This window comes from Sprattus sprattus, assembly GCF_963457725.1.
Source record: "Sprattus sprattus genome assembly, chromosome: 15".
Taxonomy (NCBI): domain Eukaryota; kingdom Metazoa; phylum Chordata; class Actinopteri; order Clupeiformes; family Clupeidae; genus Sprattus; species Sprattus sprattus.
Window position 1 is genome coordinate 12,164,659 of NC_137913.1, and position 24,074 is coordinate 12,188,732.

Below are 24,074 nucleotides of genomic sequence, written 5' to 3' on the forward strand. Positions count from 1 at the left end.
TCAGTGAGATACAGCAACTTACTAGACACCCCCTTGCTAGAGGAAGGATATGGCTATTCCCCTCAGAGCATGAAGAGCCCATTGTAAACATGGACACAGCAGACAATAACATATTTCTGTACATTATTACTGATAACAGAATGTTCAGCGACGTCCATTCGTTGAGCTTATCTGCACTGGGCTGTCTTCCCGTTTTGTAGTTATCACCTAGTGGGTACCAGGCATTCAGCGCGACTATGACAGAGTGAAGCAACCGTGCTATGAATATGTGCATGTAAGCTATGCTATCCTCTAACTACCATATGTCAGTTCACACTGTCACACAATACTGTAATGATTTGTCTTGCCTGTTTCAGAGAGTGATGGAGCTAGATTGGTCCATACAACGCTGTCCACATTATCACCTTCCTCGATACCCTACTGTACACAGCCTACTTTACCCAATTACCAGGAGAAAGGGCCAGAGCAGTCCAGGTTGGTTGTCATCTGGGACAACGTACGTTTCCACTGGGCTGCTCTGGTATGCAATTGGTTCACTGACCACCCACGATTTATGGTACTTCACCTGCCACCATACTCTCCATTCCTCAATTCTATTGACATACTATTCGGCATTGCGTTGGAAGGTCTATGATAACCAACCCTGCAACGCATGGCCCTTCTCCAGGCTATGGGGGTGGCCTGTGGTGACACTGATGGGCGAGCCAGGCCTGGACAGGTCACTCCAGACGGTACTTCCCCCACCACCTAGCCAGAGAGAACTTTGCTTGTGATGTCAATGAATTGCTGTGACCAGACCCAACATTGGTATTGGTAAAAAAAAGCTGCATTGGTAAAAAAAAACATGAGCTATACGTAAAGACCCACTCACACTCCAGTGGACAAATTACATAACCAGACACACAAACACACACGCAGACACAAACACACAAACACACATACATAAGGTGAGGGAACATTACAGAGTTTAGCCAAGAATCTACCAACATACGCATTTCAAGAGGTGGAATTTAGAGGGATGGATGGATGGATAGATAGATAGCTAAAAAAACACCATGAACACACACACACACACACACACACACACACACACACACACACACACACACACACACACACACACACATACATACATAGGTACATAAAGACATGCACGCTGAATGACTGATGTGATTGTTTGATTGCTTGATTGAGTGACAGGGATATTTCTGTTGGTACAGTTGTCTGGATAAAGAAGTGTAGTCACATCTGCCTTTCTTGTGCAGGCAGCTCCACCAACTCTCCACTTTTCTCCTTTCCTCACATCTCCTTTCCTCTCCCCAACCCACTCATGTCATCCCTCTCCCAAAGCTCCACAGCTCAATATGTCTATTTTTTTTTTTTTTTTTTACAAGTTGGAAAATCTCGACATGTTCCTCTTTACTGCCGGGGAGAAATGGCACTTTTGAAATTGGACTGATTTGAGCGAGCTAATCCGACGTCATCCTGAGATGAGTGGAGTTCATTGCTACCGCCGCCGCGCCGCCACCGCTGCTGCTCTCTCTCCCTCTCCGCCCTCCTGATTCTCCCATTAGAGACGGCAGCCTGGGGTCACAGAGGCAGGCTGCGGGACGAGATAGCGGAGAAGAGGGGAAGGATGGAGGGAGCGGGAGAGACAGATAAGGGAGGAGAGGGGTGTGGGGTTGGGGCGGGAGAGAGAGAGAGAGAGAGAGAGAGAGAGAGAGAGAGAGAGAGAGAGAGAGAGAGAGAGAAGAGCGGAAGGGAAAAAAAGAGAACGGGCGTTGCGTGTCTCTGCCTGAGTGTGTCCTGAAGGACTGGAGGGAAGTCGTGTCAAACTGAGAGAGGGCAGAGGAGTTATTTGCTTTATTCACTTTTTGTTTGCTTTGTGTGTCTGTATGTGTGCATGTGTGTGTGTGTGTGTGTGTGTGTGAGGGTGTGCATGTGTGTGTGTGTGTGTGTGTGTGTATGTGTGTATGTGTGAGTGTGCGTGTGTGTCTGTCTTGAATATGTAGCAACGTATTGAGTTGACATTTACCTCCACTTTGATTGCACCAGAGAACTCTGTAGCATGAGAGAATATATTTCTTGACACAGACTTTGACATGTTGCATTGTGGGTCCTCCAACCTCCCAACCAGTCTAGTTCAGACTATAGCCACTGCAATACCATGGGCTATTTTGGGGAAAGGTAGAATCTTTTGAAATAGCATTTTAGGTCTAGTGTGTGTGTGTGTGTGTGTGTGTGTGTGTGTGTGTGTGTGTGTGTGTGTGTGTGTGTGTGTGTTTGTGTGTGTGTGTGTGTGTGTGTGTGTGTGTGTGTGATTGAGTGTGTTCATATCATGAAGAAATTATTGATTGTGTTTTAGTATCAGAGGGGTTTCAGGGTTTCATATTTCCCACTCATTCCATGATAGGCAGATACATCAAGTCTGTGTGTGTGTGTGTGTGTGTGTGTGTGTGTGTGTGTGTGTGTGTGTGTGTGTGTGTGTGTGTGTGTGCATGTGCGTGTGCGTGTGCGTGTGCGTGTGCTGGTGTGTGTGTTTGACTTTTCTTTGCTTGTATGCAAAGCACATCAGAAGACCCTGCTTGTCATGAAGTCAGAACCAACTCCTGGAGTCTCTGCAGCTGTCTTGAAATAAACTTCTCCTAACTCCAAAAAGCCTCACACTAACTTGTACTGATGCTTATTTGCAAACTGCACAGCATTATTTTGACAAATACCAGCACTGTAATCAGTCAAAGCACAAATTAAGTACATATTACAAAAGACTGCCACAAGGGATGAGCGCCATACTTAAGTACTTGAGGGAGTGTAGTGAATTATGCAGAGCATTATAAATATTGTAGGACAAATAGCTCGTAAATGGTTACTAGTCTCTTAGTATGGGGTCTAACAAGATGGCTAATCTGACCGTTCAAACGGAATGCTTTGTACGCCACTGTGCAGTATAGTGCAGCCGGCTATAGTGGCACTGGATGTCTTTGTTTTGAATGTAACTTGGAGTGTTTTTCACTGAATTTGTACACATACTTTGTGATTTTGACTATTTGGATTTACAGTAAGATGCCTTTTGGTTAATTTGTTACAAATTTGGAAATGCAAATATAAATAAGCATAAGCTATACATGGCTCATTTATTTCTATGTATTTCAAATACCATCGGCTCATGCGTGCAGTGCACAGTTATGTATATGGGTATAAGACAGACAGACAGAAAGGTAGATCTATATATATACACACAAACTACTATAGTACTAGATAAAATAAATATAAAACAAATAGAACAATAGAACAAATATTTAGAATGTGTATGCAGAATGTGCATCTGTACATTGCCACAGAGGTTAAGCCTCCTCTCCCTGCACTGAGGGAAGTCATTATCTAATGCTATTACGCTGAAAACACTCTGGAAACACTCAGTCTGTGACCCACGCAGTACAGTCTGACCAGTGGGTCAGGGTAGGGGTGTGAGGTGTTGTCCATTATGTTAAACAGTTTGTGCAACATCCCTCTCTCAACAACCAACAATAGGGGCTCTAGAGCATTCCCCAGCACAGAGCCGGCCTTCTTTATCAGCTTGTTCAGTTTCTTAGTGTCACTGGCTGCGATGCTGCTGCCCCTACAAATGGTGGCAAGAGAAAATCGCACTTCCAACAACATAGTGGTATAAGATATGCAGCATCTTGCTGCACACGTTGATCCCTTCCTGTAGACAATCTAAATATTACATTTCCAGTCCAGACTGTTGTCAAGGTGAACACCCAGGTATATGTAGCCCTCCACCCCCTCTACCTCTTCTCCCAGGATGGAGTTGGTATTCAGATTAGTCCGGGTCCTCCTAAAGTCCACAACATTCTCCTTTCGTCTTGGCTGTATTTAGGAGTTGGTTGTTCCCACAATACGCCACAAAGCGGTTCACCAGTTCCCTGTACACAGTCTCCCGTACACCACTGACAGCCCACAAGTGCAGAGTCATCTGAACATGTCTGCTGATGACAGGCCTCTGAGCTGTATTGGAAGTCTGAGCTCTAACGGGTGAAGAGGAAAGGTGAGAGTACAATCCCCTGCGGTGCTCCGGTCAATAACCCCTGAGGTCGTGGAGGTGTCTACCTGCATCTTTTGGAGTTTCCCCCGCAGCAGTAAAGGCTGGATTGTGTTAAAGGCACCTGAGAAATCGAAAAAAACATGATCCTCACAGTGCCGTCATCTATTTTCGGGAGAGTGGGCAGATAAATGATGGCATCTTCCAGCCCAACCTCGGGGAGGTAGGCAAATAGCAGTGGGTCCAGAGGGCTTGTCACCTGAGGTCTGAGTTGAAGGTCAAAACATGTCAAGGATGTTAAGGTAAGAGAAGGTAGAGAAAACTTCAGGCTTTGTTCTGGTGCAGTCTTTCAAGGAGATGTCTCTGCACCTAGATTCAGGAAACAGGTAGTTGACAGGTTGACAGGTGAGGGGAGGATTGTTCATCCTGATCACTGAGATGGTGTGAGAGGGAAGCAGCTCTTGGGGCAGGGAGGAGGGTGAGGGGTCTCATCCTGATCACTGAGGAGGTGTGAGAGGGAAGCAGCTCTTGGGGCAGGGAGGAGGGTGAGGGGTCTCATCCTGATCACTGAGGCGGTGTGAGAGGGAAGCAGCTCTTGGGGCAGGGAGGAGGGTGTGGGGTCTCATCCTGATCACTGAGGCGGTCAGAGAGGGAAGCAGTTCTGGGGGCAGGGAGGAGAGTGAGGGGGTCTCATCCTGATCACTGAGGCGGTGTGAGAGGGAAGCAGTTCTGGGGGCAGGGGGAGGGTGAGGGGTCTCATCCTGATCACTGAGGCGGTCAGAGAGGGAAGCAGTTCTGGGGCAGGGGGGAGGGTGTGGGGTCTATGTGTCTGGGGAGGAGGAAGAGGCAGCTGAGGGTCGTCTACTGAACCTATTGCAGAACACATTCAACTGGTCAGCTCTATTCAGGCTTCCCTAAGCCTGATTCGCCTTTACCTTGAACCCTGTGATTGTCTTCATTCCAAACCACACATCCCTCACGTTGTTTAACTGGAGCTTGTTCTCCAGCTTTTGCCCATATGCCTCCTTGCTCTCTCTCACAGTCTCCCTTTCAGCTCACTCTGCACAGTCCTCAGTGATTCTCTGTCCCCATATCTGTTACTATATTCTGTTATGCGGTCGGTCATGGAACACATCCCAGTCTGTGTCCTGTCAAAACCTGCCTGCATAGTCTCCTTTGCTTCCTGTGACCTCCTCACAATCCTTTTTGTTATAGGCTGCTGATGAACGATGGATGTTGAGGTGGAGGTCAGAAGTACCAAATTGTGATCTGAGATGCCGGGAGTGGGGGTGTCCATTAAGCTGTATGCATTCCTTACATCTGCGTAAAGTAAATAAATCCAATGCTTTATTTTCCCTGGCAGGATAGTTGACAAACTGCTGAAAAGTTTGAAGTGTGGCAGAGATAGAAGTATGTTCAAAGTCAACAAAAAATGGCAATAAAGGCTTTTGGGTGTTGTATTTGTAATCTGGCAGTGGCTAAATTGATGACATCACACTCAGCATTAGCAACAGCTGATGCGAGATGTGAACAGCAACAAAGATTGTGCATGTGAACTCCCTCGGCAGATAATATGGACGCAAACTCACAGCTAACAGTTAGAGTTACAGAAACGCTCCTACACAGTAACATGTCCAGGATTATACCATCTGTTGTTTACAAAAGACTGCAATCCCCCCCCCCCCTTTCTTATTACCTCTCTGTCTGCACTCCCTGTCAGGCCGTAAAGCCTGGAAGCTGGGAGTAGTAGAGTTGGAGTTGGAATATTCTCCTGCATCCATGTCTCAGGGAAACACATAACACTGCATTCCCAATATTCCCAATGTGTCTATATCATGGCCCCGAGCTGGTCCATCTTATTCGCCAGGGCACTCCCATTCCCCATGACATCTAAGGGAAGAATTGGAATATGTCCTCCTCTTTGTTCCTCGGTGTGACACCAACCTTGCATCACCAGCGTCTCCTCATCAAAGATTTCGGGTCTTGCTCTAGGAAGTACTTTGAGTTTTCACGGTTAGCTGAGGTTATCAATCCCCCAGCACCCGTTGGCATGGTGACCCAGCACAACATAAGTCTAAAGTGCCAGTAAAATAAGTAGAAGTCGTTTAAACCACACAGCATCCCTTTCAGAACATATTGTGTCCAACGGGGTCCACCAGTTCCTTGTACACAGTCTCCCTTCTACAAACTCCACCTCTTCTCCCAGGATGGAATTGGTAATCAGTTTAGTCCTGGTCCTCCTAAAATCCACAACCATCTCCTTCGTCTTCGGTTATACTTAAGAGTTGGTTGTTCCCACAATACGCCACAAAGCGGTTCACCATGTGCCTGTATATAGTCTCCCGTCCACCACTGACAGCCCACAAGTGCAGAGTCATCTGAAAATGTCTGCAGATGACAGGACTCTGAGTTGTATTGGAAGTCCGAGGTATACAGAGTGAAGAGGAAAGAAGAAAGTGGATTCATATGAAGTGGTCTGACAGACAAAAACATGACAGAAAAGAAAGATATTTAAAAAAAAACAGAAGATTTTAACTGGAACTGCTGCAACAAGCTGCCACAAGCACGGCGCCATCTGTCTACTGATGGGATTCATTTAACGTCTTTTTCTGTGTATGCTTAGAAGGGCAATGTTACTGTGGGTTTAAGACAAATGCACTGTAGCTATACACATCATTTAAGTTCAAAGAGAAGAGATGACATTCTGACAACCTTTGGCATTAAATGTCAGACACGTGGGACAAAAAAAAATCCATACACAACAGTGTTATGGAAATGTTTGAACAGTTCTGCCGTGCTGCATCACACTCTGACTAATATTATGAATCAGTGTTCATGGCTGTGGCATTGACAGATGCCATCACAGCTTGCCGTGCTGGCACAGAGCTTTGAGTCTTCAAAAGTAAACTTGGCTTCTAGAAGCAGGTCATCTCTTTATATCTAGTCCTGTGGGATCAAGTCGTGACCTTGGCATTGGTGTGACTCGTTTGGAGACAACTAGATATTGTGTTTGTTTTAGTTTTTTTTACAAAATATTTTCCATCATCCTTTGAGACACACCTGCAGGAGGCATTTCAGTTGGCTTAGAATTTCCAAACGCCATTCATCTACTCTGACCATTCTGATCATTCTCACTGGTGTTTAGTCAGAATTCCGATGCATCCAGACCCTCTTATGGATGTCCTGCTTTTCATATGCTGGTAAGATTTTCTGACATGGGAAAAATACTATTATCGTCCACATTATTTTACTTATTTTGTGCTTTATAAGGTCAAAGCAGCATCATTCACAATTTCAGCAAATGCGCAGCATGACCTCTGGGACCAATATCACAATCTCATTACAACTGGCTAAAGTGTCTTTCTCATTCATTACCCCTCCTCTCGGGAGTGCAAAGAAGACTATAAGACAGAGAATATAATATGTACGTTTCTTCTTGAGCTTACATGGAAATCTAATTGAAAATAAGCAACAGGAATATGCTAGTCAGAAGACACAGCTTGTATGCTTGTTGTTTACTATCTGCTACATCTATTATATAATATTATATAAGTAACAGCACTTATTTCGTGGAAAAGAAATCTCAACTTATAGTCTGGAACAAAAAAAAGAACAAAAAGCTGACTGGGATTTTGGTAAGTCAGTGTGTGCTGTACAACTGCAGGAGAAATATCCCTCCGATGACCCAGGCTTTCATTTTTTGCCCTTTTTTTGTCTTGTTTAGTGAGCGTGCACTCAGAGTTCGTCAGTGTAGGAACACTTGATCTGTGAGTAGTATCCTCCACTGCAGGCAGCCCTGTGTCTGAGTTAGTGTCCTCCCCAGACACGGTAGCAAATAGAGGAACTATGTCTGTTTCACACACACATATACACACACACACACACACACACACACACACACACACACACACACACCTCCGTCTCTGATTAGGGGGCGATGCTCTGCTGAGCTGAGAGTCTCATAGCCTGATTGCATACCTGGGTGATCATTACCCAACCTCTGATTAGAGGAACACACCAGTACAAGCATCCCCAGTGTCTCACGCTCGTTTCTTTCACACTTGTTTTCTTTCTCATGATTTGAGCATCGACAACACCCAGCTTGTTCAATTACAAGCCTACGCTCACACACACCTGCCCACAGACACAGACAAACACAGACAGACACAAACGCACACACAAATACAGACAAAGACACATCAGAATACACACACACATACACACACACACACACACACACACACACACACACACACACATGCATATGCATGTACACATACACCAGCCAAGACTGGGAACTGGCTCCTCTACTCTTTCATTCAAAGTCGTTTACATGACATGATTTTCAATGACATGGTAACAAGCTTTCCTGATATACAGCAGGAGTGCCACAGAGGGTGACTGATCTTAGTGTTTCTGTCTTCTACTGTGCTTCATTTGTGCTCATTACACATGCAAACACATACACACACAAGCATACACACAAACACACACAATCACACACGTACCCATGCACACACATGCACACACAAGCACACACTAAAAAAGAGGGAGAGAGACCAAAACAGAGAGAGAGAGAGAGAGAGAGAGAGAGGGAACAGTTACAATGTTAACGTTGTTTCTGACTGCGGTTTATGGAATAAAACTGGCTTTTGACAAGAGCGTCGTAACAGAGCAAGAAGGAGAGATAGGAAATTAGTGAAACGAGTTAGTGAGTGACGACTAAGAGAGAACAGAGAGAGAGAGAGATGGAGAGAAACAGAGAGTAAAAACAGAGACGGCAACAGGAAACAGCAGGGAAGCATGTCTGCATGACTTATGTAGGACTGTCACCCCTATAGGCAATATCCCACAAAGGAGTTTGCTTTATGTGATCATTCAGCTAGTGGAAAATCTGTGGCTGTTTATCTTCCAGAGAAGCTACAAAGAGTGCTCTAAATTCTTAATGATTGACACTGCCTTGAGAAAACGCATTAATCTGGTACGGGATTGGTGATGCTGGTGATGCTAGATATCCAATGGGAGACATGCTAACGGGCTAGTGTTGAAGAAAGTGGAATTATACAGATGCTATACGCTCCACAACGTGATTTAGCTGATTTAGCGTGTAGATTTACTGCACACACACTCACATATTTGACAGATTCCCTCTACAAAAACACACATACACATACATGCACACCTAACCTAGCAATAATAATAATACAGTGAAAATTTTGATAAAGTGAAAATGGTTGAACATTCTGGAAAACAGGTCCAGTGTATTAACAACAGAAGGATCTTAATATCTTAATATCTGGATCTACTTCCCAACACTACTTGGTTACACAACAAACAAACACACACACACACACACACGCACACAAGGTTAGAGGTGCATTAACCTCTAGTGCATTTATAACCCCAATAAAGCAGATCTGTCCACCTACACACAACTTGTCTTGTTTTTATAGGTTCTGCCTACTGTGCCTTGAGTCCAGTTGTACTGCAGTGAGATGGAATCACAGGGGCTCTGCTCGACAGCAAAGAGCTGAACTCTCGAAAAGTTGCCAAAACCGTCATCTAGAACTGTCCTCTGATCAAAGATTACAGCACAAACCATGAATACTTTTTGTCTGATTCCCGAAATGTTTGGTGCAATAACATCTGAGCCACTCATTCAACCTTGAAGTTCCTTCATTTCCAATAGCAGGCTGTCATGGTGGGTTTAGATCAGAATTACATCAGAATCAGAAGAGTTTACTGTCATTGTACACACCTTGCACCAGCGCTATGACTATGAAATGCAGTTTTACATCCGAGAGTTGCAGCGCACTTGGTAAACTCTTCCAGATCCCAATAGATGCTGGATTTTGAGAACCATAATCACACCACGTAGACCAGAAAGTTTTCTCGAGAAGCCGCAATTGGGGGTTTTATCGATTTTTTTCATGGGATTTTATGGCATATACTGGGGGCTCCCATTTGTTCTCATCACTTATTTTATGAACATGAATGTCCCTTGGTCTGATATTGGAAACCCAACTATCTCCCAAAAACATTTGCTGAACCAAATGCGTAACTGCCTTCAAGTGGGTCCATTATTTTCTCCTAGAGGCAGTTCAGAATATCTACCGTAGATCTATAATAACAGCCTGCAGCAAAGGCACACAGGGCAAGTCGAACACTAGCTGGCAAATTCTCCCCTTCAGAAAGTCTTGCTGTGCCAAATGGCAAAAAGGAAATTAATTTGCAATTCGACAACTGTCAGAAGAGAGTACATCCAGCTCCGTCACTGTGCTTGTCAAAGGGGTATGATTCAGATTAGGATCATCTGGGAAGTAGTGCCATTCTGCTAATTGGGCGTAAGCTCATCCAGAAGCACTGACCCAGTATGTAATGGTCTTCTGTGTCTGTGTCATCGTCAGACTCAATGCTTCCTAAGTTTCCTTTGAAGATCTGTGGCAGATCAACGAAACAAAGCCATTTACCTCTGTCAACATTATACCAGGAATGGGGATCGAACCCACAAGGACATCTGTCCATTGGATCTTAAGTCCAACACCATAACCACTCGGCCATCCTGATACACATCTATACGGGGCTAGAATGAGTCAATGCCTCACCCTTTTGCTGGGTAAGCACAGCTTGCAGTGGAAGTTCAGATTACTGTAATATATTTTATTTCACTTTCCAAAGAAACAAAACAGAGTTGGAGTAATTCACTCAAGCAGTTCACTGAAGGCAGTAACAGCTGTATGTGGCTTCAGCAAGTCTGATTTGCCACCATTTTATCCTCCCGATAAAATCCCTAGAGCCGAAACAGTTCCTGGAAGACCAGACTGTATTGACGTTCTGGGCAATGGTAGAACAGCAAGCATTTGCTTCATCCTTTCCCACTCCCTGGACTTCACACGTTGCGGAAGTCTGACCCAAAGCTGTCGTATGCCGTCATCTCTGCACTGGCAACACGCCCCATGAGGACCACCAAATGACACACACATATCAGGCTACAGATGGGCTGCGGAATTACTGGTGTGAGTGTGTGTGTGTGTGTGTGTGTGTGTGTGTGCGTGTGTGTGTGTGTGTGTGCGCGTGTGTGTGTGCGCTGTGTTTGTGTGTGTGTGTGTGTGTGCGTGTGTGTCTCTCTGTGTGTGTGTGTGTGTGTGTGTGTGTGTGTGTGTGTGTGTGTGTGCGCTGTGTTTGTGTGTGTGTGTGTGTGCATGTGTGTCTCTCTGTGTGTGTGTGTGTGTGTGTGTGTGTGTGTGTGTGTGTGTGTGTGTGTGTGTGTGTGTGTGTGTGTGTGTGTGTGTGTGTGTGTGTGTGTGTGTTCGTGAAAAATTGTTGGAGCTGCACAGTAATTACTGGGAGGTAGTTATTATTGAGATGTGGGTTAAAAGCTTCAGTGCTTCTCATCCATACATTACATGGTTCACAGTAGTAATAGTTAATATCCTGTTTCCCAGCCATTGCTTTTCAAATTAAATAAATAAAAGTTGTGCCTCTGACAATAATAACATTGATATTGGTTCAGTAATAAAAAAAGCATTTCTCAAGCAACAACAAAGTAATATTTTGTGTACCACCTGAAATTCAATAACTCACTGGCACTGTCTCAGTTTAAGCCTTTTCTTGAAAGATTTTTTTTCACCCTGCAATGCACAAGCTTGTGCTTCTTGCCAAGTGTGATGCAACCCAATAGGGAGATGTTTTTTTTTTAGTTTGTGTGTAGGTTTGTGTGTGTGTGTGTTTTGCGCGTATGTGTATTAACCTGAGACACTTTAGCGCATGACCTCATTTGTTCACAGTAATTTGTCTTAAGGTACCTGTTTTTGTGCAATTACAGACGCGTTTGGTTGAATCACCCTCCTAAGCATCTTAAAGCACTGAACATTTTGCATGGTCTACTGACCTTACTTATGCAGGTACACTTTCTTGCCTCAGTGGTCCAATTCCATGGTTTGGCACCATCAAACATAACACAGGATCTGAGAGGCTATTAAACAAAGTAGGTGACTCCTGCTCATTCGTTTCTTATTCTAGTTGAGCCATTTTACTTATACATGCCTCATCTCAATAAGAAACAAAAGCTGGTTTATACACTTACATATTGTTGCAGCTGTCCTAAGCACTGCCTGATGATAAACTGCAGTAGTTTTCCTCACACTAACAGGAAGAACACACCAGGTGTGTGGGTTTTCTAATGTTTGTGTGTTCGCGGGAGGTTATATGTGTTCAGCTGATTGGCTGCACACTGCTGATTTTAATTGCACCATTATGGTAAATTAAACTCACAATCACACGGACAGTCTTCAGATGGTGATGTATTCAACATTTTAAATAGATGAAAACCAGCACTTCACTAATCTGGGAATGGTTTAAAAAAAAAAAGAAATCACATTAAGAAAACAGGGGGGAAACTCCCTGGTGTTTCGTGCCAAGCACAGGCTGTTGAGGGATTGAGCGCTTAAGACGTTTAGATGAACAAATGATTAAACAGCAGCTTCCGTGGCTAATATCCCTTAGCTGCAAGAAGCCCTGTGACACCCAGCACCTGCCAAAACACATAAGTATAGTAGCAGTATAGAAGCAAGTATAAAAGCCGCTAAGGCCTTATTATACTCCACACCACGGACACGTAGTTGCACTTGTTTTACTTTCTAGTACGCTTTTAGTCCGCAGTGGCACAGTTGGAGGCCGACATCCGCACAGAGCGGCACATACACCTACTGATGATGACATTCACCTCACACCCTCGTGTACTAACAAACGCACAAGGTGTAATCAAGCCCTGAACCCTGAGCCCTAAGCCTGTCAACAGCTGACCAAAATAATTTGAATAAATAATTTGATATTGCAAAGGAAATGACAGCAAAATTATTCCCTAACTTCTAACTTTTGCATGTTCAACAACTTACTTTGTCTAAAACAAACATCTTACTACTGTGTATTCTGCAGTTAACTTTGGATAGAATCTAACAGAGGTTTGGTGGAGGTGGGCATTAAATGGAGTGAACAGCTGAACTGTCCAACTCATGTGTCCATTGTTTGTTTTCAGAAAAGCAGTGAACGATTTGTGTTGCTCGCCAATGATTGGTTGTCAGCTCTGACCTTGAGCCAGTGCAATAGACATCAAGTCTTTTTCATTAGCTGTGATTCAAAAAATGCTCTCTCTTAAAATCCCCCACTAATCACATCAAAGATGAGGAAGACATTTTAATTAGCCTGATTCACAGTCTTCAGACAAATCTTTCACAAAATGCGCTGGAGTGAAATATTTGCGTTTAATAAAAAATTCAATGCCAAGACAGAGAATGAATGTGTCCTTGACCAACTGACTTTCTGATGGAGCAAATCATCTCAGAGATTTGAAAAAGATTGAGCACCCATGTTACCTTTTCATGAAAATAAACAAATATTCAAAATGTTTAACACTTTATTTGGATGGTCCCCTGTAGACCCTACTGATGCTGAGAATACAAACAAACTATTTGTTGAATCTCTGTTTATTACAATGTATAGTTATGGTTAGGGTCAGAGGTTGGGTTTGGTAATGGTGATGTTCAGTGAACAATAAGAAAGGCTGAAGTTCGATTTCAACAAACCACCTGTATTAAAGTCTTTGTTGGCGGACTATCCAAATAAAGTGTCTAAATAAACTCAGTCTCTATAAAGCCTGATAAACACATTTGTAAATGTTAACAAATGATTCATAATGCATCATAGCGACTCACAAAGGTCTATAAAACTATTTATGAATAGACATGCCTGCACTCACAAAGCGTTACGATGTTGTAGTATGTTTGCCCTGCCCAACTGTTGAAAGCTTGTATTGAGTCACATATTGCTACATAAACAGTATTTGGTGAATAAACAGCATTTAACATAAGATGAAGATGACATCAGCACCTTTATCAAGAGGTAAAATAAGCTATATTCCGCATTCTGATACTTAAAGCTGTTAGGATTTATACTATAATGTTGTAACACTTGATGAGTGCAGCCATTACATAAATGTTTAGACAGGCGGTCATTATCGAAAAATAAATCCCATCGGGACGAACAGGACTCCAACGCACAGGTGTCGTACTGAAGGGATTTATGTGTATGTGTATGAATGTTGTGTTTATGAGTATGAATGGCTACCTAGACTTATGTCAGTCATTATGAGCCATTATGAATACTTTATATAATAGTGTGCTAAAAAAAAAGTTATCAGCTCTTACAAACCCCTAATGAATACCGTTATATACTGATTAAGTATGATCATAATACTGGTAAATATGATCATACTACTGATTAAAACACCATACTCATTAAGGCAGCCTGGTTGACAAACATCTGCTATTATACTGACTGATTACTTACAGAAATGATGGAAGAACTAAAGAATGGCTGAATCGTTGGTTGGTTAATTGTTTGACAAAAGAATGGTGGACACACATCAGACATCCACAAGAGGAAGGGGTGAGAGATAGTTGTATTTTCAGATTGACAGATTGTACACTGATGATTCAAGACATTCCATTTGAGTTTGTGTTTTATACAATGGCATGGATGAAGAGAGTTTATTCAAGTTTTAATTCTTAAATAAACTGTATATCATAAATTAGAGGTACAAATGAAATATCCAAGCTGTTTCCTCTCATCATATCATATTGTGCTGTAAATGTATGGCACAACCAGATACGATAAGAGTATATAAGATGGCGCCATGAGTTTTTTCACACGAAAAATATATCTCGCACTCTGACGAACGTCTGTGACACTGTGACATTGCTTTACAAAAGGATCTAGACTTGATTGTCAGCTCTACTTGAAAAACACTTGCTGCTCAGAAATGTGCAGGAGGTAGGCTACTGATAGACTAAAGCATGCTTCAAGGAGCGAAAGCATCACAATGGGTGAGCTCATCCCTTTTCAGTATCAAGGTTTCAATCTGATTGTAGTTGAGTACTAGGTGAATGTGCCCGAGTCTTTTTGTTAAGTGATCCAAGGTCACACATTCAACTCTTTGCAGGACTGTCCTGGTTGCCCTTCTCCAGCTGCTTTCTATCTACTACTTCTCTATGCCGTCTCATACACACACACACACACACACACACCACATACACACACACACACACACACACACACACACACACACACACACACACACACACACACACACACACACACACACACACACACACACACACACACATACACACAAACACCCCTCCATTGAAACCTCCATGGTCGTCTGAAATACTGTGATAGCAAGGTGAAACCTAAACACACACACACACACACACACACACAAGCTGCCGTAGCATGCATGACCCAAATGCGCTCAGACTTCAAACTTCCACTCTCATCTTATCACACACATCGGACAGGCAGTTCAGCGTCCGTCAGCGTGATTCATTAAACTGTGAACGCTTTGGGGTTCTGGGATGTGTGCTTTGCGTCACTTCGGATGAGGACGTAGGGGAGGGAATTCAAATGGGCAGTGAGAGGAACCCAATATTTTAAACTTGAGCCATGAGTGTTTCCAATCGTATTTCTGTGACAACAGCCAGCACTGTCAGATTACCCAGATTATGGCTTCCAAATTCACATTCCACATTCTATACGGAGGTCTGAATATCTCTTACCTCTGCCCAATCTAAATGCAATGACCTTGTATCCGTTAAAGCAAGTCTCCATATTGTATTGTGACTGCAATCGTGTGTTATAACGCGTAATATAAGACTTCGTAAATGTTGCTAGATGGTGATTATTACATTCATAACATGTTTATAGCTTCAGTGTAGGTCTTTAAGCTTTCTCATCTGACATTCATGCCATGTCATGAACATTGTATTAAAATAATAATAATACTTCTATGAAATGCCTTGTTTCTAATGCAGTTTAAAGGCCGGGACAAAAACACATCCATCCCACATCAGAGACATGCTAAGCTAAATGTGTCTTTATACTCAGAGGACAAAACAGAGGAAAGTAAGACTTGCTTTAGTTAGTCTTCTCCTCCCACAGCAACACAGGCCCTGACCACACAATATTAAGGGGGCTTCAAGACAGCAACCACCAGACACTGACAAAAATGACACAAACAATCAGTGGATATTTCTAAGAATTATAACCTGCGGGCTCACATGGTTTTGGCTTGGAATGGTTTTAGAGATGGTTCCGTTTTACAATATTAATTTAAATACCTTTATTACTAAGAAAGTCATTAATGTATTGATTACCTCCAGCAAGGAGGTTATGCGATCGGGTCCGTTAATTTATCTATTTATTTATTTATTTATTTATTTGTCCGTTTGTCTGTCTGTGGACAAGATTTCTCAGAAACTACTGGGCGGATCTGTCTGAAATGTTCACCAGAGGTGAATCTTGGTCCTGGGACATCCCCATTAAAATTTCAGGATGATCCGGATCTGGATCCGGATTCTGGATCCGGATTTGTGTACCTCCTTGCTGGAGGTCAGAAATCTCCGATTGCTCTTGTTCATTTATTTTTTTATTTCCTGTAGGTTGGTGTTCATTCATTTTGATTAGTTTGCGTCATTACTAATTACTCAAGCAGAGATATTGTAACGAGTCAAAGTAATTAACATAGTCATTAGTTTCACAACTATTAAGCATTTCAACACTCCACAATACCCCCTCTCTGTGTGTGTGTGTGTGTGTGTGTGTGTGTGTGTGTGTGTGTGTGTGTGTGTGTGTGTGTGTGTGTGTGTGTGTGTGTGTGAGTTTGTGTGTGTGTGAGTTTGTGTGTGTGTGTGTGTGATGAAGACAGAAAATCAAAAGTATACCAAACACATTTTTGAATGTTCCGTCTCTGCGGGAACCACCAGATTTGAAATTGCCCTTCACAGTGTGAGTAATAATTGTGACCACCCATTGAATTCCATTATAAACAATCCCAACTGACAAAACTTTCATCAAAGTCAAACTACAAAAACAAAAGCAAATCTCAGCCAGGCGAAAGCTCTCTCCCCCTCTACTGTCATAAACCTCCATGCAGACACACATTCTCAGTTGACTGTAGACTAGTAATGTCCTAGATCTAGCCTGGATCCTCCTTATCCATACTAAAATAAGACCCAACTCATTCCAGCTAGAATGACAGATACTTCATCATTACAGTATGTTGCCATGGCTAATTAATGGCTGACAACAGTCAGTGTACAGAATTTCAAACAGCAGACTATGCGCATTTTTTTGCAAGATGAGGAGCACACATACTAATGAAATGTTTTTTCTATATCTGTAAGTCACTTTTGCTAAGTGAATGAATGCAAATGTGAACCTCTCCCACATGCAAGGCCAAGCAAGAAGAGCTAAATCCACATTAGAGTCTGTATTGGATGGAGAATGATTACATCCCTGGTAACCTCTAGTCCCCTCCAGACCGCAATGCGAACAAATGGCCAGCCACTTCCTCTGCAAAGACTAAAGGGATTTTACAACAGACTTTTAATCCATTTTCTTTCTGTCCATAGCCTTCCTCTGGACAGCTTTGAAAGAGGATGGGTTATTTTTTTTGTTGTTTGACCCCCCGCTTTTTAGTTTCTACCTCATTTCTTTTTCTATTTGTCGTATGCTCCTTTGCCAGGGCTGTATTCACCTCTACCACCAAAGGTGTCCATGCCTGACTGATAGGGTGGCACATTTTTTTTAGAGTTAAGGTCACGCTCAATGTGAGTCAATGTGCATTTGACTTACAAATTCAGTCAGTAGAGTAGCTGGCATATTCAATCCCAACCCTAACTGTCAGTGTGTCACACCAGCTGCTTTGAGGCATAACCACTGCTTTTCTTGATGTGCACACATCAAAAAGACATTTAAAATAACCATGTTCCAGCAATAGACCATCAGAAATTGTTCTACTTGCTGTGCCCATTTATTCTTGTGTATCCAGTGTCCAAGCCAAGACCCCGGTGCCATTGGAACATGTAGCAGAACATCCCCACTGGGGCATTTAGAAAAGGCACTGATCCAGCTACAGATCCAGAGCCATACAGTTAGTGCTTTTCCATGTATATCTATGGATGGAGTTTCTGTCGATTTCTTTCCGTATGGTTTATTCCCATTCCGTAGCATTAGGGAACATGGTGTTTGTCAGTCGAGAGGAAGTAAAGGTTAAGTGAAGTCTTATGATGGTCTTCCATATGAGGATAGACCCAGTTATTAAACAGCAGGGCAGATCAATGGCCAACATTAATTTAGTTAAAATGTTAGATAGCAAAAAATGATCGTTTCAGCTCCCCTAGTATAACAAAGTGGACTGACTGGAAATGCTTTGATTAAGAGAATGGGTGGTCTGCCTACAGAGACATTACAGATGGTTCGTTGAAATTTAAGATCAGTCTATCTTCTTGTTACGTAAACATCACCTTAACAAAACCCAACCCAATTGCGGTTAACAGAGAGTTTGTTTATAATCTAAGCATCAGTAGATTGTCTATAGGGGACCATCCAATAATGATTCACTCTCTTCATTGATTGGGCCCGCGCCCAGGTCATTCATTAGACAGCATTTGAACCCATTTCGAACAGGGCCTCCGTCTCATCGTCCTATTTACGTTATTACGGTTCACAGTTTTGTTTGCTTTTGAGCGAAGCAGCCGTTTTGTTGATAGTCACCCAAGCAACGAAAAGGCCTGCAACGTCGGGGGTAATGTGCGGTTATGCCGGCATAACATAGGACATTTATATTTTACTGTGTTTTATTTTACTGTTTGACTGACTTTTTTGAACTGTGAACAGTGGGTGCAGTTAGGGTTAATCGACGTGTGTCTGACTGCATTTGAATGTTTTAATTTGCCTACATTTGCCATTTTGGTAATATTTTTGATTCGGTTTATGCACCAGGTGTAGTAGCCTGAGTTGCTAGCTCTAAGCCAGCTCTGAGTACCTAGTTTTTGGCTTACTTTAAAGGTGACCTACCTAAGTTTGTGCATATGTGTGCATTTGAGTTTGCAATAGGTGCCTGACTTGTTTGAAATTTGTTGTTTTGAGTTAACAAAGGTTATTTCATTTCAAGGGTAAGAAAGAAACATTTTATTTATTTATTTTTTGTTGTAATTTAATTTAATATTCTAGACAGTAAACATTTACCACCCCCCAAAGCTTCAAATCCCAGCAGAGCATCCCAACCCGCAGTGGAGATACATTCCAGTACTGGGTGAAAAAGTGAGTTTTGAAAAGCAGGAACGAGGAAATCAATAAAGAAAATCCCCATAGAAGAGAAACCATTCCCCTTAATATAGATGTTTAATGAATGGCATTTTGAGCAAGCGCCACTAATATTCACGAAAGCACAGACCATAAGTCTTGTGTCTCAGAGGAGCTCTTTGTGTTTCTTTGAATGAGTAATAACTGCGCTATTCCATAATGTTTATTGTGTGTCGGCTCAATCTGCCAAGCGCAGATGGCTCACTTAAGCAGAGGTATGACACAGAGAAATGGGCTCAAAACAAATGAGACACACAGACAAACAAGCTTGACACACACAAACACACACACATACAGCAAACACACACATAATTACACAAACACACATGATTACACAAACACACACAGGACACAGGCACGGGTGCCTGTACACACATCCATGCAAACACAAGGCCACATCAAAATACACTGGCACAAGGTGGTCACACAAATGCACACACACACTCACACACACACACAAACACACACACGCTCATACACCCACCTATACAGTCTACCTGCAGAGTATGCCGGAACAGTTGCCTTTTTCTATACCTGGATTTCACCCTCCTGTTGTTTGCAATATTCTCCCAAAAACATAGGGAGAAATAACCGGTGCAACGGCAGGATGCCATTGCACACAGCAGAGCCAGACGCAATGACCCCCCAGACGTCCAGCTGAGCACAGAGACCCCCGCCCTGACCTCTCTGCCATTCTCTCCCCACCATAAGTCTCACACCACACTGCCTAGAGGACTGGTTAACTGCGGTAAGGCTGCTCAAGATGACCATCATCTTCATCAGGGCTAACTTCCTGATATCAGCTGCTGTCTAATGCAACTGTGTGTCCATTCCGCATCGTGTGCTAGAGTTCAAATGTTTATATTTGAAACCTATGTGTTTTCAGGTTTATGGGGCCTGTGTGGGGCGGGCTATTGTGCTGTTGTTTGCAATTACGGTGAGGCATCGTTGAAAAGGCCACATACAAAGGTAATTCAAAGCACTGTACAATGAAAAAAGAAACTAAAAGAATGTTGGGTGCTTTCAGGCATGGGCACTGTTATTAAAATATATTCAAATCAATATATACTCTGTTGATAAGCAGTTGTAAAGCTGTACATTTGAAGGGAAAAAACAACAAAAAACTCAAATTATGTTTGGTAAATTATGCTTGGATTGTATCACACTTGGTGGTAAGAAATATGAATTATCCTGCATTCATCTCAGAACACTGGCTGAGCTCTCGTCTATTCTGTTTGTTTGAGCAGTTTAGACCATTCGCTTCATCCAAAGTGTCTGAAAGCGGCTGCATGGCAATGCCTTTTGTTAGAAGTGCTGGATGAACAAAGCAGAACTGAACGAGCAGTGTAAATACTTTTATGTCACGCGCAGCATGGCTCCCTGTCCTGATCCCCTTGTTCCTTTTCTCCATCTCTCTCTCGCGCTCATCCTCTCTGTGTCTCTGTCATTCTCTCTATCCTCCCACCCTCCCTCTCTCTCCCTCTCTCTCTCTCCTCTCTCTCCTCCCACCCTCCCTCTCTCTCTCTCTCTCTCTCTCTCTCTCTCTCTCTCTATTTCTCTTTCTTACAGAGCTAGCAAAAGGGAATCTTGCACTCACACTGTTAGTGGATGACCTTGGAGTAAACACCCTCCTTGGGTGTGGTGTTAAAAAGGCAGCTCTAGTCCTGGCTGACCCTGTCCATTCACCTGCTCTATACCAGAACACTACTTCTAGATTGAATGTGTTGACGCTTTCACTAGAGCAAAGCAAACCTGCTTCACTGCATCTGTATTCAGTGGGAATCCAGCCCAGAACCTTGATGACGCTAGAATCTTGCTCTACCGGCTGAACAATAGGACCACCTGTAGATTCATTCAAGAATCACTTTTGCAAAAATACCTCCTCAACGGCAGCGGCACCACACAGGGGTGACTGCCAATGGAAACTAGCCTTTTGGCTTTAATTGGGTGCATTCACATTTTAATGTTCATGAATGTACACTGTCCCTCTTGATCAAATAAACACATTGATTGATTGATTGATTGATTGATTGATTTACACACCTTTGAAATATTTTAAGACTACGGCATTAATTCCGTAATGCTGTGAACTGTAATTATGTTTTGCTTTTGTAGTCGATATGATGTGCTTGCACAGGGTTAAATGGGAGATGAGTCTGGGGTAATAGACATTTTGGGTTGATTTGTTGCCCACTGCTTGAAGTTGAACACCCCATTTGCTTTCCTATGACATTTTAACCATTTCCCCCAGCAACCTTCCCACTCAGAAACAAACCCATTTGAGCTCTGAAGGCTCATTGTGGAACAGTGTGGGGAAAAAAAAACAACGCAGAACCATTTCCCATTTCCCCTCCACTTCATTCCGTCTGAAATGACGAAATAAGTCACGTCTCTAAATGTGAAAGCACAAACATCATCTCCAAGCCATTATCAATCCATTTAGGGATCCATTCTTTTCGTCCCCTCTCACACTTTCCTTGTGTAATTGTGAGATGGAGAAAATCAACGCCAGAGATGACTTAGGAGGGGTTCACTCACTGTGTTTGCCATGCAAGGGTAGCAAACTCGGTACAGTCAGATATGTGCTTGTGATTTTCCTTGGATAAAAACATCTACTTACTCTGTGAACATACAGTTCATGCTAATATAATGCCAACAATAAGCTGGGTAATGAGTATGTTTATGTATAAAAGTGATAAAAAACTCACAAAAGTAAGTCAGTAAAATTAAATACCATATTATGATAATCTATATGGAACTGGAACCCCCAAGGCGACTAACTGCTACGGACCTGGCGGGATAAGTTATGTTAAGTTAGTTTTTGGATCCGTTATTGAATCAGCTTCTCTATTAGAGAGAGACTGAGTGCACTGCATCCAGAAATACTAGATTAGGGTTGGCCATGAATGTGCTTCTTAAGTGTAAGGGAATTGGAATACTTTGACAGTGGGGGGGGGATATCTCCCATTAGGTTGCATTACATTGTCTCTTAGAGATCTCTTGAAGAAGAGCATTATCAAATATCTTCAGTTCAACACCATGATGTATGACCTTATATATCCAAGTCCCATGCCAAAATGATGCATTTCAATGATTGCAGTTTGTTAATATGTCAGACCTTTTTTTTCTTTTTCTTTATTTTGACACCACATAACAATAGCCATCCACAATCTCGGGTAAGGACCTTGAACATAGTCATTCAGAAGAATGCTCTGGGAAGTCAACATACGCTAAATCAGACCTACTATAAGAAATGTATATATAATGTTCTTGTGCCTGTCCTTATGTCCCAAACTAGATGGAATTGTCATCTTTAAAAAGGCTCTCCAAGTGGAAACCTCTGCTCAATCCAACCAGGCGACTCTTAAGGATTACTATCAGTACTTCACCATTCCAATCATGAGCTTTCGTATACAATGTACTTGTTATAGCCATTTGTGTTATCCCTTAGGTGAAATAGTTAATTTGTAGCCCACCGAAACCATATCAAACATGAATGGGTTCTATATTCACTGACACCAAGTTCCATGTTATACCTTGCCAGTGGGTACCGTTTATGCCAAACAATAGTGCTCTTTACTGCAAGCACTGTTGGACGCTGTTCTCCATCGGATCGCACACAAAACACAAACACACAGAAGAGGGGGTCACGGATCTCCAGTTCTCCCAGATATGAAGGTGTGCGATACAAAACTGTATTTTGGCCTATTGCCCCCCTGACAAATATGGACAATGATGATGAAGAGAAAAACATGAAAACGGATAAAACCACATCACATCTCGATTCTTTAACTTGTTTCAAATAAATTCTTATGTCCACCAAGTTCGGACATCCGAATGAGAACCGTTAGTTTAATTGGCGAATGTGCCAAAAGTATATGGCAACTAGCTGCAATACAACTCCACGTTCCGTTAAAAGATACGTTTCGTGCAGCTAGATTCAAAAAGGGCTCGGTTGTATTTTATCTGAAAGAGAGATTTCCGTTTTAGCAGAGATTAATTCCGCTGGCTGTCGCCGTGGAGGGGGCGAGCGACAGTGAGAGAATTAGTGCTTACTTTTGCGAGGGGGCACGAATGTGTGTGCGTGTGTGTGATCTTCTATGCCGTGCAGGATCAAGCGTTTAAAACAGGATTCAATGTGACAGGTACACTGCGCCTGTATGTGTGCGACATGCAGGCGTTGCGTTTCTGAGACCAGCGGCAGCGCAGCACAAACCCTGTCTGCTGTCACACTGAACAACGCGAGTGTGCAGCCTCTCTCACGGAGCTACGGCGCGCTCCAGTAATTAAGTGGATTCTCGCATAATCTCCAACAACACACACGCTATATGAAAACGCACTTTCATAAATACCCATCTTTAGCCACAACGGCGTCAAGTTACCATGTGAGGACTTATGCGTCATGTAAAGAATAGCATTTGATGAAAATAGTGATGAATGCAAAAACGCAACATTTAAAAAGTTAGCCAAGACTATCTATTGCATGGTATGCTTACCTCCAAGAAGTACCACGATTGTATGCAGGGCGCAGACACGCAACATGTTAATTTGTGCTCTCCAAAAAACTTCCATTTGGTTTCGTGTTTTTTCCACAGGATGAGAAAGGAGATGATGAAAATATGATGACTGCTGGCTCACATTGAAGTATCGGGTCGTTTCCCAATAGCGAAAAACATTGGTATGCGACAAAGTTCCATTATATCCATGTCTCCAATCCTAGCCGTTTTAATCGTCCTCGCGTTTCCAGTATTTCATCAGCATAAGTGTCCAAGATCACTATTCTCAATTAACTTCCCGCTGTCGGAGGTCAGTCAGATGGACCATCACT

General features: G+C 42.7%; 1 protein-coding gene across 1 annotated transcript in view; it reads right to left on the reverse strand.

Moving 5' to 3' along the window:
• The window catches only part of LOC308376279 (transmembrane protein 132D-like), a gene marked incomplete at its 3' end in the record, with an annotated part of 61,397 nt that extends 37,557 nt beyond the window's left edge, over positions 1 to 23,840 (reverse strand). The window contains exon 1 of the mRNA XM_080852574.1: positions 23,743 to 23,840. Coding sequence (XP_080708700.1) covers positions 23,743 to 23,818 — 76 coding nt within the window. The remainder of the gene's footprint in view (positions 1 to 23,742) is intronic.
• Between the last annotated feature and the right edge of the window lie 234 nt (positions 23,841 to 24,074).